At 40.8% G+C, this 20,840-nt stretch overlaps 1 protein-coding gene across 2 annotated transcripts; it reads left to right on the top strand.

Moving 5' to 3' along the window:
* Positions 1-14,888: 14,888 nt before the first annotated feature.
* On the top strand, positions 14,889-19,746 carry zranb2 (zinc finger, RAN-binding domain containing 2). Of its 2 annotated transcripts, XM_070960908.1 has the most exons (10): positions 14,889-15,037; positions 15,719-15,771; positions 15,866-15,974; positions 16,175-16,257; positions 16,348-16,424; positions 16,550-16,711; positions 16,815-16,978; positions 17,531-17,590; positions 18,132-18,281; positions 18,848-19,746. In XM_070960908.1, exons 1-10 carry the CDS (start codon positions 14,982-14,984, stop codon positions 18,903-18,905), a joined length of 972 nt encoding a protein of 323 aa, XP_070817009.1. In that variant the 5' UTR covers positions 14,889-14,981; the 3' UTR covers positions 18,906-19,746. The 2 variants fall into 2 exon arrangements, with proteins under 2 accessions (XP_070817009.1, XP_070817008.1); XM_070960907.1 differs by lacking the exon at positions 18,848-19,746 and having other exon boundaries at positions 18,132-18,460.
* Positions 19,747-20,840: the final 1,094 nt, after the last annotated feature.

A 20,840-nucleotide genomic window follows, 5' to 3' on the forward strand; every position in this document is an offset into this window, starting at 1 on the left:
TGAGTGTGTATTTCAGAGTGAAAGTGTGTCAGGATTGCCACAGAGGACAGTTGCAACAGCTGTGAATGTTTGGATGTGGCTTCCTGGGCCCAGGCCAAGTTGACAGCCATGACAGTTGCTCTGCGCTGCGCGCACACACACACACACACACACACACACACACACACACACACACACACACACACACACACACAAACATGTCAGTACTCAAAATCACACACAAAATGAAAAGCCAGGGAGAAACACACACATACTAACACTCACTCAGACATGCTACACAAACCACAAACACATGCACACACACACACACACACACACACACACACACACACACACACACACACACACACACACACACACACACACACACACACACACACACACACATTGTACTTCCCTTGTGAGGACTTTCACTGACGTAATGTACTCCTCAGCCCCTTACCCTAACCATAACTATCACAAGTAAATGTCTAACTCTAACCATACTCACACTTTCAAGTGTGCTTAAGTGACTCAAGTAGTCCTGGAGTACCCCTTGAGTAATGTTTGAGCAGGCTTGAAGTGTAAATAGTATGCTAAACTAGCACAATGTTTTACAAACTTTAAGTGAACTATACCAGTGAAAATTGTGATTCATGAGTATTCAAAACACGCTTGCAGTATAATTGTATTATAGCATCAGTGTTTGGGAAATACTGTATACTTAGATATACTTAAAATGAAGTGAAGTTAAAGTTCACTTTAATTAAGCATGCTAATAGTGTATTACAAGGGACATGAGAATAAGTAGACTTTTCACAAGTACACTTAATTACTATTACTGTAAGTCTAAAAAGTAAAACTGTACATGTAATGCCTTTTCTATACTTAAATTATAGTCCTAATTCACTGAAATATACTATTATTTTTGCTCACTTCAAACCAGTGAGAAGACACAAAGAGAAAAACACAAATAGACAAATCTTTCATCTGATTATATAAAAACAGTTTGTATGTGATCTTACAGGAAGCCCATTCCTCAGATTAACAAGCTGAATAAAAAAGTATGTGAAAGAAATTATGAGGATTTACAGTGTCCAAATTTCTATTTACTGCTCACTATACAGTAAACTGTTGAGTGTCTGTAATATTGGTTCTCAATCCCTTTTTCTTGTACCACCACATTACAGGTTATTACATTAGTGTGGACATAAGTTGTGAGTAGCTCAACCAAAAAGTAAATATTTCCTCTCAGGCTGTTTCATTTGAAGAGTTTTAGAGGGCAGAAGAGGTTAAAGTATTCAGTTTTTCGTTTCTTTTCTTTTCTTTTCTTTTCTTTTCTTTTCTTTTCTTTTCTTTTCTTTTCTTTTCTTTTCTTTTGCATCGCTTGTGACCCCTCAGGTTTATCTTGGGACCCCTTGAGAGAGTCCTGACCCAAAGGTTGTGAACCACTGATATATGGTGCAGTGAATGAGTGAACAAGGGGCTAATGTGGGGCATAGCTCTTGTGTCCTATCATGGTCTAGTGTCAGTGCTGCCTCAGATAGTATAAGACTGAAGGAAGCACTGACAAATTTTAATCTTTAATTGTTGTATTCTCTCAGGGAAAAACAACTAGGGACATGAGTTACACTCGACGCAGAACAAAGAACATCAGTGCTTCATTATGTTTGCAACCACTTCAAGTGACACTGTGTTAATTTCAATTTTTCTTGCAAATGAACTAATAAAAGAAAATAAACAATAAAATAGCTCATTTAGATGTGCATAACACAAGCACAAATATCAGCTATCAGCAGCTGAAAAATGTCACTGTCATGAATCAGCTTTCAGAAAGTCTTTAACAAACCAACACCCAAGTAGACATGCAACACATTCTCTCCTTTTACACACACACACACACACACACACACACACACACACACACACACACACACACACACACACACACACACACCTCCTGCATACTGAGGAGGCTTGCAGGGTCAGCATGCACTCATGGGAACCTGTTCTGTGATGAAGAGGAAAGACGCGAGGAGCACTACTGGAAAGTGGATTGGAGGCATATGGAGTATTATACAGAGGTTAAAGAGCAACAGTGTAACACATTCCACTATTTTCCCTCAGTGGAGATGACAACAGATATCTGGTGAATCCTGACATTTAATTTCAGGACTGACATTAATGTCAGTGGAAGCTGATCGGAATGAAGGGAGGCAGTAATTAATAGCTTTGTCCCAGTTCCATCCTAAATCCTATTTCTAAACATGTGGAGGGTTAACACTGGAAAAATAAGAAAATTATGTGGGCAACACTTAATAATGAGTGTCTGCATGCACACTAGAAATGCAAAATTTTTAAGTGTGCTGTTAATGTAAACTGTTCTTCCACAGTACAGTGCAAAAGCTGAACGGGGGAGTTTCTCGCAGCTGCAAAAAGAGATAAAATAATTGGGGATGGTGGTAAAAAAGCTCAAAGAACATCTTAGGAAACAACAACAAGAAATAAGCATTGGATATTTGCGGTAATGCTTTGCTTTTTAGACCTGAATTCTAAAGAAACAGTTTACGTTTGGGCTGCCATCCGACCAGCGCCCAGGGACCCAATCTCTTTCGTCACCACTGGTCAGGTGGTGATCTTCTTGCATGTTTTTAGTGGGGGTATTTTAAGGAGGATACCCCAGGTGAACACGGGGAGAACATGCAAACTCCACACAGAAAGGCCCCTTTCCTCGAGCAGCAGGCACCAGAGGACACGCCCCCAGTGCCCACAGCGGGATTCGAACCGGGACCTTCTAACTGTGAGGCGACAGTGTTACCACCTGTGTCACCGTGCCACAAAAATTTATATTATATTTTTTATATGCTAGACTACATTTATTTTAGAGACATCAGTGACAAGTACATATACTTATGCCATTCCAATGTGAAAAAATTGTACTGTGAGACTACTGTAAGTATAACAGTACTGTTCTATATATAGGCATGTAGTACATACAGAATTAATATGCATGGAAGTGGGATCTTTATTTAGTTATAGTTATTGTCATACCCCCACATATAATTCACCTTACTTTTCAATTCAATTAAATTTTATTTGTATAGTGCCAAATCACAACAAAAGTTGTCTCAGGACACTTTCCATATAGAGCTGGTACAGGCCGAGCTCTTTTATCTACAGAGACCCAACAATTCCCTCATGAGCAAGCACTTGGCACCTTAACACTACTTGTGTTGGCTCACCTGTGCTGTTCACTCTTTACACAGATAAATGTAGCAGCCATACTGAAAACCATTATATCATTGAAGTTTCTGACAACACTGCCATCCTTGGCTTTTGCAAACTAACTCTGATGTCCAGGTCTATAAGTCGACCATCCAGAACTTACTTCAGTGGTGTGACAAATAGCATCTCTTCCTGAACACACAAACACAAAAAAGAAAAAAAAAACAGAGGAGATGGTGTTTGATCCCAAGTTTCTTGGTGATCACTCACCAGTGGTCATCCATGAACGTACCACACAGGCATTGTTATCCAAACATGGATAACCACATGGCGTGGAATGTCCATATGGAGGATGTTTAGAAGCTGTACTTCCTGAGACAGCTCAGATCCTTTGGTGTGAACAGGGAAGCGCAGCTTTGGTTTTGTCATGCAGTAGTGGAGCGCCTCCTGCACTATGGTATCTCTGCATGGTTTGGTAACCTGGCACTAGAGTCAAAGGCACAAATCATCCGACTTATCATGGGAGTCTGTCAACATCCCAGTCCTCTGACTATTTTTCAACAAATTATAATCAGACAGGTCCAAAAAAATCCTCTCAGACCCAAATTATACCCACAACCCTGATTATCATCCCTTTTCCTCAGACAGACAGTGGTGGTTCTTTCATGTCCCCTGTCCATTAAAGCCTTAACAACACATTGACTGCAATACGTGTGTGCTGTAGCTGTCCTTTTTATCATAGTATTGGACTATGTGTGCACTTTTTCTGATGTAGCCGACATGTGGAATTGATCGATGAAAATATTTGTTGCTTTGCTGTGATTTTATTGTAATCTTATAGTTGTCTTATCTTATCTTACCCACAAGTGTCCAATAAACCTGTGTCTGCATTAACATAGACATAAGATAACAGACTGTTGGGAGAAGACACATTATTTTTCGTCTACACTAATAACTCATCATAATCACAGATGTCAGCTAAGCCTCATTTTGTATCAGTATGATTGGATATTTGTGGAAATATAGGAATGAAGTGCTATTGCTCATTATTTTCAGTTGTCACATGCCTATAATGACGCCAGTAAAATACTTTATACGCATGTTTGTACCTGTTTGGCTGGAACACAAGGAGACAAGGTGTCAGCGCATATAGCAAAGTTTTAATACTGAAACCTTGTCTTTCTTTTTTTCCAGTTGACCAGGTGTCCTTGCTGATAATTATAAACCCTCATAGATGTATGAATATGACTGGATGTTTATGGGAATGAGAGAATAATGCATTGTAGCCTAATAGTGTTTTCTCAGTGATTAGGCATCCATATTTATGATTCACCACACCCCTGGACTTCAACTAAACCTGTATCTGTATCAACATGACAGGAAGTCATTTGGGAATCAGCAGAGGATATCTATTGTGTCAGGCTGTTACAGTCTGAAAAGAATAGGGCTTGACTCAATGAATAGGTTTTCATATTCATAATTGGCTATGCCCTGTGTCTCTGTGTAGTTTTCTGTGCATGCTTATCACAATAACACAGAGTGATAATCGGCTGTTATCTCAATCCCCAAAACTCTCATTTCAACAGAGGTTATTAGAGAGTGAAATAACTGGCCATATAGCCCCTCACTATATTCCACGCACACACCAGCTCTGAGATAGAGTATGAAATAAGAGGCCTCTCAGCTATTTAATAACCCAATTTACCGATGATGATGAAAACATATTCCCACTTACCTTTTCATCTAAAACGTGTTATGTTAAACTCAAGTAGTTTGAAATTATAAAAAAGGTGGGGACATCAATATTAATAAACAAGCCTCTGGGCCGATACATCAACACTGTCCTCTTGTGGTGGCATGGATTTAGAAGATGTCCCGTCTGGTTGTTGCCTGAGTCCAACTGTCCCAGATTTGTGTTGCTTTGCCAGGATGCCTTGACATCTGCCAGACACAATTGTGTCCAGCTGTCTTGAAAGGTGTCAGCAATGTGGCATGATTTGAAAGGAATTTGGGGCTTGGAAATGTGCAAGAAGAGCATGCAGTTTCCAACAATTGGATGGTACACCATTAGGTCACATTAATTCTCATGTCTGTCAAGAAAACAAGCACGCCATCTTCATTTTGTGCAACCTCAACTGGTTGAATTATGGAAGAAGAGAATACTGTATTACCAACAATGTTTCCCTCTTGCAGTGTTTTTCATTCAGCTGCAACCAACACATTCCCACAGTTACTCAGCAACCTTGGTCATTCTTTTGAATCCAGCCTTTCAGTTAAGAGTGATAAGCAGTTCCTAAGCAGTCAGAACACCATGTTTCCACAAATTTCAAGCATTTGGCCCTGCAATTGTGTCTGTGTCAAATACCAGTCATAAAACAGCACATTTTATTTGACTTTGCCTGCTCTCTGCATCTATCTCTGTATAATATCTAACTTACTATCTTTCTCTCTATCCCTACAACATATACACACTTCTCTGTGTGACTTCCCCGACTTTCTTCTCATCCTTCTTCTAACTATTTCTCTAGATCTTCAGTGGTGATAACAGAGGTGTTTCTCTCTTGCGCTATATGTGTGTGTGCGCGTGTGTCTGTGTGTGTGTGTGTGGGCTGATACCCAAGTCATCCCAAATGACCTTGCATCCTCATTATTCTTTGCAGCCAGGCCCTTCAAAGCAAGCTGTGGGACGGCAGAGTAGAAATGACGAAGTAGTGTCTGATCTCACACTGATTCCTGCTCTGATTGATACATACATGCATGCTGCTCGCTCCCGCTAATACAGTCAACATTATTACAGGGGTAGGAAGAGGAGAGCCTTTAAAGTCGTCCTCCAAAGAGGGTGCTGTGTTTCCAGCAATGTAAATAATTCATAACATCTTGCAACGCATCTGCTTATATCACTCAGTCGTAATTCAGTGGGCCACCCCATGTTTTTCCCACGATGACTCCAGCAGGCTGGGGTCTCTTAAAGTCAAGGCAAAAAGTATGATTCTGCTTTAAATGGTTGGTGGTCTGATAGGAAGGACTGATTCATGCACAGAGGGATGGGACTGCAGGCTGACTTTAGCAAAAGGGTTAATGGCTCAGAGGGTGCTTCAGGTCCTAATCGGTATGAAAGATGTGGGCACAATTCTCATATAGCCATTTGTGGCTCTTTAATATTACCTCTGTGACATTTCCCCTGGCATCCAGCAGAGATGATTTTATGAGCTGGGTTTTTTTTTTTTATTCAGCAGCTACACCAGAGATATACCTTGTATCTTCCCCCCTCCCTCCCCCATTCTCTTTCACACATATCGCCCTTGCTCGCTCTATCTGCCTCTCTGTTACCCCCCTCTCTCATTCTGACAGGCATGACATGGCAGTGGCAAGCCCCACTTCTGTGCTCTAGCTGGTTGTGGGCTGTGCTTCTGAGTAGCTGGCACATCACAGCACCTCTGCCTCAGGAGATAGAGCCATTTAAATTGTATTCCTCAGCCCACGGAGCGCTACACTGGATATTATCATCAAATGGGCAGCAGTACGAAGAGTCTGACACACTGGCTGAATGTGACAGCTAATGTAAAATGAAGAGTCAACATTTTTTCTATGAATGCGTATGATGACTGTGCCTTGTTTGTGCCTTGTGAGAGGGCATGTGAGTGGATAGTTGGGGTATGGCAGTTTGTCCATGTTGCAGTGCAAGTGCTCCATGTTCAAAGAGATGTGCAAAAGGGGCCAATCTGTTTCCCCACTTTTCCAGCAGTTCTTATCAGGTAATTACCAGCTCACCCTTGAAATACCAACATGGTGCTGGTACACTGGTGATGGTGGAAAAGCGACATAGGTCATCTTGTAATTATGACTCTTTCCCTCTGCCTTTATTGTCTCTGCATAATCAGCTCCATCAGGGCTGAAATAATTGATTCTCCATTTATGCTAATGGTATGGATCTGGAGCGTAGACGAGCAAATACTCAGCCATGTTGTCTTTCGGGCGTGACATTTAAAATGGAATGAAGAGAGTTAGATTCCAGTCAGATAGCAGGATGTTTTTGCTCTGGCCTCCGTGACAGCCTTGAGTAGAGGCTCCAGGTTGCACTTGTACTAACCAGACCAGACACTGAACAGGAATGAGACCTTCATGTGTATTTCACCATTGCCTGTTTAGGGACCTTTACTTTTGTGTATCAACTGAAGGAGGTAAATTAGATCGCACTCATGCATACAGAGCCTTACCAATTAATCGCCCCACCAACCAGGCTGTATGAGGCTCCAAACACAGACTCACAAAGACAGACCCAAACAGACGTGCTTGCTTGCAGTGTCACAAAAATATCTGACAAAAGCTTCATAAAAACGTATCAGACTGTTGCCTCACAACTACCTTCAGATCCCTTAGTTCTTTAATGTCAATCATCTGTCAGGCTGCAGCTGATCAGCTGCCAGCAGCTCAGCAGGCTGCATGTGGCGGGAACAGGTAGAGCCCACTTATGGGAATTAAAGTTTTACTATTCATGACATGAGCAAATCAATTGTATGCGCAGTGCCCTCTCCATTGAGACTGATTGTAGTAAAATGTAGCAAATGCAGTTAAAAAAAATTTTCACATCAAATTGACGTGAAAATGATATGAACTGTGTATGAGGCTGTACAACCATCTGAGTCCATCTTAGTGATGCACTCAGTTTCATGAAGTCTGCTTTAGCTGCCAACCACCAGTTCTCACTATGCCAAATGGGCACTTACAAATGGCCAGCTAACAAAACCTGCACACGAAGGAGCTTCTGCCATATTGTTCACTGGACAGCACTATCCCCTGAGAAAACCCCTCAAACAAAGGCAACATGGTGGAGAAGATGGCCATGACGGCTCTATCTCATTCCTCCCTGCCACTCACGGGCGCACACATCAATCACAGCCCGCCGGCCTTAGATTCTAGCAGCTCCTAGGATGCGATTTGTCACAGGTCCTTAGGCATTGACATGTTTCTCAAAAGCTCAACTAATCTGCCTAAGATAACGGCCTTACTTTCCCTTGGTGGGTGTTAATCAAAATGATCTGCTCTGTGTCCAAGAAATGACCACTGGTCGCCATGTAGATGGACGTTGCAATTAAGTACATCATTAAGCTAATGGGAATGGATGAGCACAGAGGATGAAAGGATTTCTGACACTTTGAAGAGAATATCCTTCTTTAAAAAAGTCCTATTATGCTGTTTTGTTGAATTCTACTGAAACTTTTTAACTGAATTTCTTTCTCATTCTTTGATTCAGGTATTCCTTTAGCATGAACTTTACAATCTGGCAACAGATTACTCATCAGTGAGAGCCTACATTATTCAGCAACTGGAGCTATATTCACCAGCCAAATGCATCAGCCTGCATGGTGAAAGAATACTCCAGCAAGGAGGATACATGTCAACCCTTCAAGAGCAATTGCCACTCTCAGCGAGCCCTCCATGGCAGCAAGCTGCTGAGAGGTGGGTGTGATGGGCCCAATTTAATGCTCCATTATGCAAATTGATCATCTCAATTGACCATCACTCTGGTAATAGGACACACTGACTGGATGTGGAGGTTGGGTTGGGGGGTGTCTTTTAAAATCTTTAGGAAAAACATCAGACCAAAGTCCCAGGTGCTAAAAATAAGCAAGGTGAGTAAAAACACGAAGAAATGCATCTCAGCTTTCACCAATGAGGCGTGACGGAGATGAGTGACGGGAAGTTAATGGCTGTCTTGGTGACCTCTCTAACGACCAGTCACATTTAAAAGTCACCTGTCTTGTCTTTTCTCTGAGCGATATTGGGGTATAAGAATAAAATACATTTGCATGATGAGTTTCAGTTTGATAACATTTTCACTCTTATATTCACTGGGGGTTCGGTTTTCTCCTTCGTTTTTTTCCATTCTGAGCCGACTCCCTTGTTGGTAATTCCATAATTCCAAAAAGATTAGAGGACCAAAGCGGGGATATTTGTTTTCATTTCAGTCTAACTTGGAGTTGATAGTCCACAAATTATGCATTGTCGTGAACACAAATGGAGTTAGATATTCTTTATTTAAGGAGATTTTCAGCGTGCTTATCCCCTTGCGACCCTGTGAAGAATCACTCGGCACACTTGAGTTTTGCTCAGAATGGACAGGGCGCAGGAAAGTCAGAGTATGCACGAATTAATTTTGTCAGTGCCTAATTGCATTTATTGGCCATGCCTGGCACCTCCTAATCCTGGATTATGATGATGCATTAACAGCTGTGACTGGCTGTTTACAAGGCATTTATTAGCCGGTGTCAACATAACGAGACAAATTCCACCTATCACATTAATCACCCCACTGCCAGGACTATGTCACTGCCAACAGAAGAGCCAGATGACGCATAGGCCAAGGCTGCGCTGAAGCTGCTTCCCATTTTCCCGCATTAGCCATTGTTACAAGGCAATCAGATTACCTCCTCAGTAACTGTCAGCCTGGCAGTGAGGTGCTGACGGGAAACTTGAAGTGAATAAAGAGCAATGAACTGAGGTGGTTAAAGATAACAGGAGAAGAACTGTGGGATCAAATGCAACGGTTGACTGCACCAAACACCAAACAATTTTCCACACATAATGCTTCTAATTGAAGTCAGGTCACTTAATTACAGTCTGAGTATTGTTTACGGTGAACCCATCTCCTCTTCCCTTTTCTCTGTCCGACTGTCAATTTCCCTTCACTCTACCTATCTCATTTTCATTTTCTCTCTGCGGCCACCAGGATACACAACATCCAACCAAACATGACATTATCAAATATAAACATTGTTTCATGAATTTGGTTTTGTACTTAATTAAAGACTGATTCAGCTTTATCATCAAATGGATATAAACAGCTTTGGCACACAAAGAATGTGCATGTCACAACATCTCTAATTACTCTCCATTAAGCCTTAATAAAGGGATTAAAAGATATTTCATGATTGAAGTAATATTCTGCTACAGTCAGTATTTTTCAGATTTCCCAGTTCTTATTTTAGTCACACAGAGACACAAAGGGCTGCAGGGTGAGAGATACTCACTTTATTCTGCCTGGAGTTTGAGTAGAAGGGACATTGATTTCTCTCCTCTTCAAGAGGTCCCCAAAAGTGATGTGCAGCAATTAAACGAGAGTCTCCACGACAAACCTGACAAAACCATTTGAGAAATGGCATTGAGAACGTCCCGCTGGCCTTGCTGTAGTGGAAGCAGGGGTTTTATATATTGCATTTTGTACAGACACACGGGACTCATCAAGTGAGATCACCTCTCGCCCTATGGACACTTTATCTGTGGGATTCTCTGATTCTGCTTGAAGAACAATGTCTAGTCTCCGAGTTTGTGCCAACATCACTCCTCCAAGTCTGACCTCCTAACTTGACACATTGATATTGTCACTGAGGAATGCTCAAGATCACCTGCAGGACTCCAAGAGTTATGGTTCTCTCTGCTCAAAGCTTATCTCTGAATAGTTCTTCAGACCATGAGCATCACCTATAGTGACTAATAAACTTATAAAAATATAGTTGGAATTAACATTAAAAAGTATATTAATACAAATGGATTCAAACTATCAGCACAAGTACATGAACACTTGACATAAAGTGCTTTAACGCACTTACACAATCAAAACTGATGATCCAGTGGAACTCGCTTGTTCTTGCATTTTATTACTGCTAAACAGTAGATTTATTACCTTCAAATTTTACACATCGTATCATGCTTTGTAGATTGCTTTTACAAGAAGTGGTGAGACTGGATTGTAAAATGCATGCTCTCTGGCTCCCGAACTGAATGTGCTTTAGTGATAAGGACCGGATGAGAGGACAGGAGATACGACACAATGCAGCAGCACATCTCCCAACACGAGCTGTTTCACTGTGCAGCAGTCTGCGTTATATAATTCTGATGGGGTTCACTGGCCCCTTACAGTTCACCTACCACTAGCTACCCAAGCTAAAGTGTGAACACACACAGGGACCACCTCTCTGGCTGTGTTAGACTGTCATCTGGCAAATGTGTAGAAACACATAGACACACAGACATGCCTCCTAAGGGCAGAGGACCCAGTTGCATCCAGTTAACAAACAGCCCCAAAGCTGACTTTTGTTTGGTGTGTGGGAAATGCACGTCACCCCTCTGATTAATGCTGAATCATGATACTGATATAAGAGAGGTGGGTGGAGTGCGCCAACATTCACCAGCCTCCAACTCTTCACCCTCACCCTTTTCTTGGGAACAGCTCCCTGCCATCTGTCAGAATTGGAAAGCCCTGGTGGCTTGCAGCAGGTTTTTCCAAACCTACATACATGGCTGCCTTTCCTTGTCAGAGATACTGCTGCGCATGAACCTTCAGCCATAACTAGCCGCTGGGCTAGAAAACGGAGTCAGCCTCGCCAAAGCCTCATTGACACCCATGAAAGATCTCTCTTATTATTGACTCAGGACATAATCAGATGGTGGGCTATACATTGGCCAGAAGAGGACACAGTAAAATTAAGAAAACATTACTGCCAATGAGGCCACTTTAATGTAATTGGACAATGTTTACCTAAGTGCTATTTAATTGCCTCGACTCCTCTCTGAATCTTTCATGCAACTCTGTGCTGCAAACATACCACAGCACTGGCAATGTCTCCTTATTAGTTATTCATGCCTTCATTTGCTTCATATCTCTCCTCATTCTTTTTCATGCAAACGCTGAAAGCAAGCAGAAAGTACATCCTCAGCTGCAAAGCTGTGAGTATAGATGGCTCCTGCACTATCAGTGGGAAGAAAAAAGGCTTCCTTTATGAAAAATGACTTCGATGAAGTAAAGAAGACTCAGAATAGAACAGAGAGGATGCCTCATCCTGAACAAATATCAGTCTGTGCGTATACACTGTTGTTTTTATGCAATATCAAACTTCTGGCCTCTGTGTATGATATTATGAATTATAGTGAAGAAGGCCAAACAGTCATTTCCTTTAACAGAAAGAAGCTGAATCATAAAATGCATCTCTCCTGACTCTGATACCCTTTTCTTGCTGGGTCCCTATTCTCTTAATAAACCTTGTGTGTGGCTCATAAATCAAGTAGATGTCTCCTTAACAGATACATGATGATTAAAACAATGTATGATTAAAAAATCTTGTTCATTTAATCTCGAGTGTACTCAATTATATAAACCCATCTTGTCCAAGACATAAGGGACATGCCTCAACAATGTCATTTCACCCGTGTCAAAAGTAGGCAAAGTGAACAGAGGGCAAAGAAAAGAAAGTAATAGACTCCAGTTAAAACATTGAAATGGCTACTGGTGTGGCCTCAGGGTCATGGACCAGCTGCGACAGTGACCTCAAAGGGTCTTTGACTTTGACCGACAGCAGATTGGGTGGACAAGGACGATTCTAGAGCAGCCCAAGCTCTGGCATGTACTTAAACTGTAGCAGTTGTTATGTGTTTTCATGTTAAGTGTGAGAAATAACGGCAACTTAAAGCCTCCCCCTCATTAATAGCATTTACATCTCAACAGCATATGGTGAGCTGCTTCCTGCATCTTAACTACGCTCATATTAACAGCAGTACAATTATCTCCTATTCCTAGTACAACCACATATTAAATGTTTTATGCCAGTCATTGGACTGACCCTGTCAGCTGACTGAAGGAAAAAAAATGTTATCTCATAATGTTCTAATTTGTAACTAAAGAATTAAAGGTAATAAGCTTCAGTTGATTAGTGCTTTTGTTCCTACAGTGCAGATGGTTTGTAAATTAACTGTGCTCATATGGGTATGGGATTACATAACACAAATGCCAGTAGTTCATATGTGAATATCACAACCATGAACATAAAGATTTTCATCCCGAAAAAGAGAAATAGATTAATTTCTTACTGTGCATAAATTGCTAATCTTTCTCCATCTACTCATTTAGTTTCAGCACAGACCACTGGAAAATCATGAGGACTTTCCTCATGTTGTCCATTTTAAGATATTCTGAGAGATATTCTATGAATATCTCTGCTACTAAAACGCACCTCCAACAAGTGGACACTTCACCAACCCTTCAATTTCGCCACAACAATGTCACTATAATCAAGTGTTGCAGGACTTTGATATCTGTAAAAATTATTGTCAAGTGTCACAACACATGTCATTTTACTATCACCTGCCACATACTATCAAAGATCTCTTGATGCACCTGCAAATGAAAAAAATCAGCATTTTTATTCTGAAACAGTTTGATCATGTTTATGTGCAAGTTTTGGTTTATGCAACACCCAGCCACAATGGTTCTCTCACAACATAACTCAGCAATGGCGTACTGAAACAATAGTCCTAAATTCTTGTCCATATGTGTTGAGTACATTTGATTAATCTATATGTTTTACAAAAACTAGAGAGCAATGATCTCTGAAGTGTTTCTTTAAAACAGTGACAGAATACAAAGAGCATATTCTGCAAAACTCAAAAATCTGAGTTTCATCATATTTACTCCTGCTTTAGGTAGGTATTATTCTAAAGAGCTATTAAATGTGTATGTAGAATTCAGAGAAGTACACGTAAGCACACACAGAGCTGCCTTCTTGGAGTTCCTGTTTATCCACAGCAGAACCTTACACAGCCCTTATGCAAATGAACAAGCGCAATCATCGCCAAACTGTGAGCAGACCACATAGACCATAACAAAGCAGAGGGATCTATGAACATGTGCAGTGGTAAATGTTGGCATTAACTGCCATCTAGTGGGTAGAACTGGCTTTGCAAGTGAACAGAACTCACAAGATCTGGATGTCAAACTCCTGTATTTGGATTCTGGACCTCTAAAGGAAGGATAATGTGGAGTGAACAACAGTGGTCATCTGTGTAAAGGAGGGATAATGTGTAGTTGATTGATCATTTTTCTGAAGGAGGAAAAATGTGGAGTGAAAACAATGATCATTTAAAATGGATCTTGAATCAGTCTTGAGCTAAATTATTGTCATCTGGACATCCATTGCCTCAGTCTTTTCCTTCTCTCATCTGTTTTCATAGGTATAGGCTGAATATTGGGAATCACAAAATGAATGCTAACTTTCAGATTTTAAGCCCATTGTTAGCAGCATATCCCTCTGTCTATAAACCCTAATTGCTTCTTTGTAAATGAATCTCTGCTTTTCAAGTATGCGATGAAGGCGGTTTAACCCAAAGAAAATATTTAAGACTGTCTGGCATTCAATAGCAGTCTTATAGCCACAATGAACTGTGTATTATCTTAGTATTCCCTAGAACGTGTGCCCTATGTTTACTCTGATCTTTACATGAGATGTAAATTATTTCTATAATCTTTTCTTGACTGAGTAGAAAAACTGACAGTCCTGTAAGTCTTAATACCACTAGATAATACGATACTATTATTTCTGATGATAATATCTCATTTGCATGTTACAACGTTTCTTCGGAAAATCTGGTTTGTCCTTTGTCAATGTTGCATTCACGTGTCTTCTGAATTAGCCCACGGTAGTGTCAAACAGCATATTATTGTGTCAGTAGCTTGGTAAACATAGAAGCACTATATTATTAGGCTACATGTATTCTTACACTGCTGCACGAAGAAGCTTTAGTGTCCAAAGCCTACTGGTTTCAAAACATAACATAATGCGTGTTTCCAAATTACGAACAGGGAAAGATGAGTTTAAAGAGCCACAGAACAGTAAGTGAAGGCGGCGGAAGAGGGAGGGGAGGTGCCGAATGAACTACTGCTGCATGAACACACTGAGCACACCCTGCTAGTGCTAGCGAGCTCGTCTGTGTCAACGGGCACAAAAATGTCGGGGAAGAGTTTTCGAGTCAGTGACGGGGACTGGATTTGTCCTGATAAAAAGTACGTGCTCCTCACACTTGCAATATATTCCCATTTTGTTGACTAGATGGTTAAATGTGGTAGCAGATGTTTGCTGAATTAGCTGGTAGTGCTAACAGGCAGACGTTAACTAGCTTTGGCCTTCTAGGATGCGGTTCCCGCTAACGTTAGCTAAGTAAACTGGCTAACTTTTACCTTATTTCTTCTCTATTACCTACACAGTAAGTAGAATAAGCACGCCAAAACAAGAATGCATTTAAGGGTGGGTACATGTTTTGGAGATATGTGCCAGGGAGTGTTAATGTAAGTTGATAGTGTGCGCACTAGCTAGCTAAAGTTAGCTTCTGTGGGTTGGGTGAGAGTCCGCACTCACTATTGTGGGTGGTGTTTACTGTGTTGTAGAGGCCAAGTTGTCATGAGTGTGGAGTCTAAGTTGGGTAGTCAGCAGTCTCATGTTGCAGATGAACTGCATCGACAACGTCTGAAGTAATAGACAAGTCAGCTGCAGTGTTCGGTGCTCAGGCCTTCCACACATAGTGTCCAATGAAAGACTAGCGTTAGAAGCTAATGGTGTGGCACGTTAAAAATAAATAGACCTACAGCTGTACACCTCGCCCCTCTGCACCCGATTCATGCCTGAATGAGTAACAACCTCAAGCCTCATTTGTATTTATAATGTATTCATTTTCAATGCTTTTGCAGGTGTGGAAACGTGAACTTTGCAAGAAGAACAAGTTGTAACAGATGTGGCAGGGGTGAGTGTTTCTCTGGGCAAATTATTCTGTCTGACTGAAGTTTAACACCGTTTCAGAAGCTGCTGAACTTAAAGCCACCGTTTTGTTTCCACAGAGAAGACCACAGAGGCAAAGATGATGAAAGCAGGAGGAACAGAGATTGGGAAAACTCTGGCTGAGAAGAGTAGAGGCCTATTCAGTGCTAATGATTGGCAATGCAAAACGTACGTGTTGACTGAAAATCATTTGGGACAACTAACATGTTTGATTAAGCAGAAACTGGAGCAAGTAGACAAAAATATTTTTATCATAAGAGAAGCATAAAAGTAAACTATATGTCTTAGTTAACACAAACATAAACTCTTTGTTTTTTAATAAATTGAGAATTTACAGATGCCTTTTTCCCCCTCTCCTTTTCATACAGGTGTGGCAATGTGAATTGGGCTAGAAGGTCAGAGTGCAATATGTGTAACACACCGAAATATGCCAAGCTTGAAGAGAGAACAGGTATCTCAACAAACATGACGTTTGTCGGGTCTTGGTTTGCTTTTGAACACCAGTTATTCATGTTTCTTTTTTAATTTCTTTGCCTTTCAGGTTATGGTGGAGGTTTCAATGAAAGGGAGAATGTGGAATATATTGAACGGGAGGAATCTGATGGCGAATACGATGAAGTGAGTCCCAGCTGAAAGTGTAATGTGTGAGGAGTGAAACATTTCATTTGACATACTTGTGCCATGCAAGTGTTTAGCAGGTTGTCCTGAAAGTGTATGAATGTGTTTTGTTGTTAATGTTACAGTTTGGTAGGAAAAAGAAAAAGTATCGTGGAAAGACCAACAGCACATCGTCCTCAAAAGAAAGTGAAAAGAAAGAGGTACCAAAAGCTGACGCTGAAGATGAGGAGGAGGAGGAAGATGAGGAGGATGATGAAGATGGTGACCTTTCCAAATACAAATTGGATGTAAGATGGGTGGCTGGAGGTGAAAATTCAAAAGAACAGATGTAATACTAGTCAAGTAAGTGTAATGTAAAAAAAAAAAAAAACTGGCACACTTCCTCTCCAGGATGACGATGACGAGGATGAAGCTGGAGACCTTTCAAAGTACGACCTGGACGCCAGTGATGATGATGATGACAAGCCAGCTAAGAAAAAGGGCAGCCGCTCGGGTTCCTCTCGTTCCCGCTCATCCTCGCGCTCCTCCAGCTCCAGTTCACGGTCGAGGTCCAGGTAAAAGGGTACAGGTCAAGGGTAACTCCGGGCAAAATGTCAGTATCAGCTCAATCTTCCTTCTGATTTACTGATCAACATCACTTATATGTCCTGTTATGCTGATTTGTTGCTTTCTTTTTTTTTCTCAACTCCTCCCCTTCTGTGGTGTCAGACAATCCATGTGCAGATTTAATGATCTTTCTTAATAATTTGTGTTTTCTGTTGTGAGACGCCAATGACCTCAGGTGGAAGGAATGCATTATTGATATTGTAGTCTTGAAATGCACTCCGGTTCTCCTTTTGCACTTACGTTAATTCACCTGCTCCACTCTGATGGAGTTGTTGCACAGTTAAGTTTTAGTCTTTCTCTTTTGATGGCTGTTTCTCCAAACTCCCACATACATATGTTGTGTTCCGAATATTTACTCATCAGTTATGATATGCAGCAAGAAAAGAATAGTTTTCTTTAAGTATTTCTCAAGATTTACGTGTCTGCACCTTGCCCTGTGATCCATCTAGCTATTGTTCTTGCGCAGAAAATATTGGAAAGTTTCTGTTTTTGTCTTTCAGGTCCCGCTCTAGAAGCTCATCCAGTTCCAGATCTGGATCTCGCTCGAGGTCCTACTCCAGGTGAATGAGGTGACATGCACTCTCTCCCTAGAGAGTGTATGTGTGGGGCTGAAAGCTCCAAAACAGTCATGTTAACTAGCTCAAGTTTTAACAAAGACTGGATAGTGCTTACTCAACTACAGTCCACAGTCCAAACTCATAAACTGATATTATGGTTTTCAGTCACTTGATTGTAGGGTTATTCCAATTTTAGTCAGGCCTGAGAGTATAACAAATAAACCATGTGATTACCCCCATCAAGTTTTAGTGTTACCAAGGTCCAAAAGTCTGACTAGACATGTGGAGTCTTCATCAAGCGTCTCAGGAGTTGGTGCAGGCTTTGCCCACTCAGTTAATGTCAGTGTATTCAAAAGAAGCCAAACATTTCCGAGGTCTTAAACTATTTTGAGGACACCTTATTCAGTGAGCCTTTCAGCGTCTTGGTCATTATCATTAATCCATAGTTACATGCTCTTAATCAGAGAAGCTTGATAAATACCCACGCTGGTGAGACTCTGTCTTGACCTTACTGACCTCAGTGCTTGGTTTATTCCTCCAAAAGATCCAGCTCCAGGTCTGGAAAGGGCTCCTCTCCGCAGAAGAGGTCCCGCTCACCCTCCTCCTCACCTGAGAGGAGACAGAAGCGCAGTCGCTCCAAGTCTTCATCTGGAGGGAGAAAGAGGAGGCGTTCTAGATCACGTTCGTCCGAAAGGTTTGGGTTTCTGTGGAATACCACACTGGCACTGATTTTTATTAGACAGCTGTCGCCTCGCTTATGGGATTTCAGATGTACTGGAATATGCTCACATTTTGCCCTGTTTTATTGTTTTGTTTATATGTTGTGCCCATAGACTGTATATACATTAGTGGACGTGGCTTCTTGGTCTGAAAAGTGAACCTTCATTCTTTCTAATGGCCACCAGGGGGCGAATCCACTGGTTGCAAAAAGAAGTTCAATTGTATGTAAGCTTATTAGAAAAAGACCCCACTTCTCCCTTGACTTATTACCTCAGTAAAAATTATCTTAAGAAGTTTATGGTCTCAGTTGCTAGTTTCAAGTCTTCTTCAGTACAGCATGATGTTCATTTTCTGCCCGCTTCTCCAAATATGGTCACAACTCTCAAAAAAACCAAGATGGCAACCCCAGTAATGCAAAATGTTGTTCTATATACAGTCTATGGTTGTGCACTTGTACTTGTTTCATGTATGCAGAACTTAATGTTATTAGCTGAACCTGCTGATCTTGTTCTTCTTCCCATGGTGTTTGTGTGCTTGCAGGTGCCGTGGCCAGTCCTCTGGATCCTCCCATTCTGGCTCCAGTTCAAAAAAGAAATAATTTAATTACAGCCTTTAAAACAAGAAAAGAAACCTTAGTACAAGTGCATGTTGTGTTGCAAGGAAAACAACCACATCCTTTCAGTATGCTGTTCATTTTCATAGAAAAGTCTTACTTCCCTCAGAAAAGAACCACGGCAACGTGACCTCTCTCTGCCATTATCATTACATGCTCCCTTTTTAAAACCACTTACGCCCCGATCTGTGACAAGTGTCTGTAACTACAGGTGTCCAATAAACATAAATGTTTGGTCCTGTGAAGAGGCTGTATCCCATTTTAAACCCATCTTTGTGGCAGTACATTTTATTCTATTCATCTGTGGAGAAATTCAAGTAAACCTTTTTGATTACTTTTTTTTGGCCCTAGGAAACATAGGAGATTTTCCTTAATAAACACTTTTTCTTTTTTTTTAAACAAGAAGTGAAGTACTTAAGCACCAATTTAAAAATCAGAGATGTAGCAATGAATTTTGGCCCGTTTGTTTTATTTTCTTGATAAATATATATTTTGTGTTTTCAAGGTAAGTATTTTACTTTTTGATATTGCTTGTTTTAAGTAAATGGCAGTAAGTTCAGCATTCTTTGGTGTAGGTTTAAATGTGTTTTGTTTTTTTTCTCTTTACACAATTGACGCCTAGTTTACCACTCAAAGTTATCCCTATTCATTTGTCTCTTGGGTAACTAAACAATGAAAGCAATGACAGATTTCTCTGCTCCAGATTAGTGCATCCAGAATGAACATACAGTATTTCCTGATTTATGGTAGAATGTGGCAGTACAGTCTTTTTATGGGTAAAACAACTCAAATGTACACGTGTAAATAAAATCCTTTTGACATGGTTCTTTGTTGCTTTGTTGTGTGTTTGATTTGACAAAGCAGGCCACTCAGAGTTAATGAAGTTGTTAGCTAACAGCTGCTGACGTTCACTCATCAGCACCTGCACAGGAAATTAAAGTGAGGCACACATTACTGTTAGGCTGCAGAGATGGGAGCTGTCTATTGGTTGTGTGTGGTTAGTGGAAAGTTTGCTAGTAGTCTAGGAGTGTGTTTCTGCCCCTGAAACCTTACAGAGGCCCTTCACAGCTAAGAAGTGACCGGCGTGATGAGCAGCGCTCCTGACGTCGTTGCTAGGTAACGTAAGCCCGTGCCAGCGTTGTTTCCATTATGGCGGCCGCTTACTATCAAGTTTGCCAATTAAATGCAATGTTTTGGCGCCGTAGATTTCAACGCAATTTAATATATTTGTTTTCAGCACATACTTCATATAGAAACTCGCTCGCTTTTACCAAAAATCATAACAGACTGTAGGATGAACTCTGGTTCATCTCCGCTTCGAGATAAATGTGAAACTCGTATGCATGCGGCTCACTCGTGTTGTTCTCATTCAGGTCAACAGGTGGCACTTGTTGCTGAGTTTAACAGAAGGAGGGCTGATTATATTGATGTGTTTAATATAGTAGAAAATTAAGGCCAGAAGGTTAATAGTACTGTCGCCAACACCTGTTACTTTCAGGGCCTGATACAAAATGGCACGGGTTGCAGTCACTGGGTCAAATACTTTTACTACCAAGTGTTTAAATTAAGATTAATTTGCTTTCCTAATGAAATTAAGGTTAGACTAAACTGAGAGTGATACTGTTCTAGCAGAACACCTAAACGTGCCGTCTGTGGTTTGGTAATTAATAGAAGGCAATTAAATACTTATGTAATGTGATCTTTGATCATATGTATGTAATATGACCCTAATTGTAGAATTAACTAAATAGAATAATACAAAATGCTTTTGTAAAAGATATGCCTACAGCCCTAAAGCTCATCAAATGTACGCCTCATGTTAATTGGCTTATCTGAGAGATGATGCACAATTTGTTTCCTTGAATGTGAATTTCCTCATAATAATCACCGACCGACCGGAGGTAGCCTAATGATTTGATA

This window comes from Chaetodon trifascialis, chromosome 4 (assembly GCF_039877785.1).
Source record: "Chaetodon trifascialis isolate fChaTrf1 chromosome 4, fChaTrf1.hap1, whole genome shotgun sequence".
NCBI classification, from domain to species: domain Eukaryota; kingdom Metazoa; phylum Chordata; class Actinopteri; order Chaetodontiformes; family Chaetodontidae; genus Chaetodon; species Chaetodon trifascialis.